Source organism: Palaemon carinicauda, chromosome 34 (assembly GCF_036898095.1).
Source record: "Palaemon carinicauda isolate YSFRI2023 chromosome 34, ASM3689809v2, whole genome shotgun sequence".
NCBI lineage: Eukaryota > Metazoa > Arthropoda > Malacostraca > Decapoda > Palaemonidae > Palaemon > Palaemon carinicauda.
Window position 1 is genome coordinate 36,987,051 of NC_090758.1, and position 2,621 is coordinate 36,989,671.

The 2,621-nt window shown below is 27.2% G+C and overlaps 1 protein-coding gene across 1 annotated transcript in view; it reads right to left on the minus strand.

Annotated features, from left to right (window-relative positions):
• Positions 1-1,149: 1,149 nt before the first annotated feature.
• LOC137626817 (neuroligin-2-like) overlaps positions 1,150-2,621 on the minus strand; it is a 503,625-nt gene continuing 502,153 nt past the window's right edge. The window contains exons 7-9 of the mRNA XM_068357806.1: positions 1,969-2,129; positions 1,587-1,781; positions 1,150-1,311 (exon numbers count right to left, since the gene is read on the minus strand). Coding sequence (XP_068213907.1) covers positions 1,150-1,311; positions 1,587-1,781; positions 1,969-2,129 — 518 coding nt within the window. The remainder of the gene's footprint in view (positions 1,312-1,586; positions 1,782-1,968; positions 2,130-2,621) is intronic.

A 2,621-nucleotide genomic window follows, 5' to 3' on the forward strand; every position in this document is an offset into this window, starting at 1 on the left:
AGAGAGAGAGAGAGAGAGAGAGAGAGGAATGTTAAAATCTAGAACATAGGATTTCATATATTGAGAAGAAAGGGATTATTCATTAATATATAGGTTATACTGAAGAAATAAAATCATTTAAAAAGTATGGTTAAATGTACTTTCCTAACTTAAGATTATATATCTAGAAAATATTGAAAATCACTGTATCATTATATCTCTGAGTGAATACAGCCTCACAAAAATAGGAACCTCACCTATTTGAAAGTATCTCTGATAGACTGGATCATATTTGGGCCATATCTGCTCTTCAAAAGTTATGTCGTTTCCAATCTCGGACATCCTAGCTGTGGAGACTGTGTCTTTTGGATGGCGGGAAAAAGAATAGAGATTTTTGAATTAATACCCTTTGTATAATTGATTGATTTATGGTATCAATGAGATAAACTGTACAGTATTATATAATTTATATATATATATATATATATATATATATATATATATATATATATATATACATATATATATATATATATATATATATATATATATATATATATATATATATATATGTATATATATATATATATATATATATATATATATATATATATATATATATGTATATATATATATATATATATATATATATATATATATATTTATATATATATATATATATATATATATATATATACATATATATATATATATATATATATATATATATATATATATATATATATATGTGTGTGTGTGTGTGTATTTATATATACATACACACACACACACACACACACACATATATATATATATATATATATATATATATATATATATATATATATATATATATATATATATAAATTAATTTGTGTGGTAATGTTAATGCATAAGGATACTAAATAACTTAGTTACTCTTGAAAAGCTATTTTGTCTGTTTATTAGTGTTTTGATTTAATTCTAAGAACTGAATAAACTTAATATAATCATTAGGAAGCAATGAAGTGAAATATTCTACATATTTAAATCAACATATCTACTATGTTATAAAGCAGTAAAATATATTTCAATCTAAATGACAGATATTTATGATATTTAACATCAGGATTACGAGAATTATAAACATCAAATAAAAATTAAATTAATATCAAAACCAACTACATCTCCTCACCCTAATTTTATGAAATTACTCCACATTAATATGAAGGATTTGCTGAGTGTGACATCCACCTTAGTGAAGTTATAACTTGAGGCCAAAGGTCCAAGAGCGCCCAGAGGACCACCAAAGACGTACGCCAGCTCCTTCAGGAGAAGACTCTCCTTTCCAGACTTCGGGAAATATAATCAGATTAAAATGAAAGTTTTATTGTAGTATTTACTGAATTGAAAAAAAAAATAATTTAGATGAAAAAGGTATATATGATTTTATTTATATCATCATTCTTTTATCGGTATTTATCATTTTACATTTTTATATATTTAATTTACATGATTTTGATAAATGCATCTCTATTCTATTGATGATATTAAAAATTTTTTGTAGATTATTAAAGATTCTCATTTATAAAATATACCATATATCTAATCTATCAATATCGACGTACATCTGAACCTTCTTCCCCCAACACGTAGAGATAAGATGATCGGGAAGTCGTGTAGAGCTGCTTGGCAAGATCTGACATCGGCGAGACGATATTGGCATCGTGAAGGCCTTGGCCGGTTGAGTCCCTGATGCTGATTGGTTGATGGAAGGATCTCGACCAATCAGTGTATTCGGCTGTGATGGCTAACTTTATTTCCTGTGGGGAGATGAAAATACTTTTGTGAGGTGCAATTTTATTTAAAAGATGGTATAGTTTATATGTGTGTAGCCAAGGTAATAATAATAAAAATAATAATAATAATAATAATAATAATAATAATAATAATAATAATAATAATAATAATAATAATAATAATAATAATAATAATAATAATAATGCCCACCTGCAGATGATATCGATAGTTATTGACGACGAAGGATCTCAGCAGATCCTCCCTATAGTCAGCATCGAATCCTTCCTGGACTTCTTGCTGACTCAGGATGTCAAGGAGGTTGGCCGCTGTCATTCCTAGAAGGAGGTCAACTGGAGTTCGACCTTCTTTGCCTTTGAAGTCAAGAGGAAAAGTAAGACTTTTCTTATTTTCTTTTTATAGTTGAGTGATTAAGAATATTACTTGGTATGAACAAATGGAGATATTTAGGATATACGAATAAATACTTGGGTGCAAGTTAATTTTTTATTTCAGTTTGGAAATTAAGAATTTTATTTTTTTTAAACGTAAGCATTTACTATGCAAGGATTTCAGTTCATAACTGTATATATCTGTGTATGTAAGCAACAACAACAACAAAAGCAGCTGTGTCTACAACTCTGCAGGACATTGGCCACATCCATGTCCTTATTCATGACTGTGGTTTGGCTAGTTTTCATCACCACGCTTGCCAACTGCGGATTGGTGATGGTGGGAGATTTCAGTATGATTGCTCGAAGCAAACATGGCTATTATGGGTAGACCTAGTATATACAGTATATATATACATATATATATATATATATATCTATATATATATATATATATATATATATATATATATA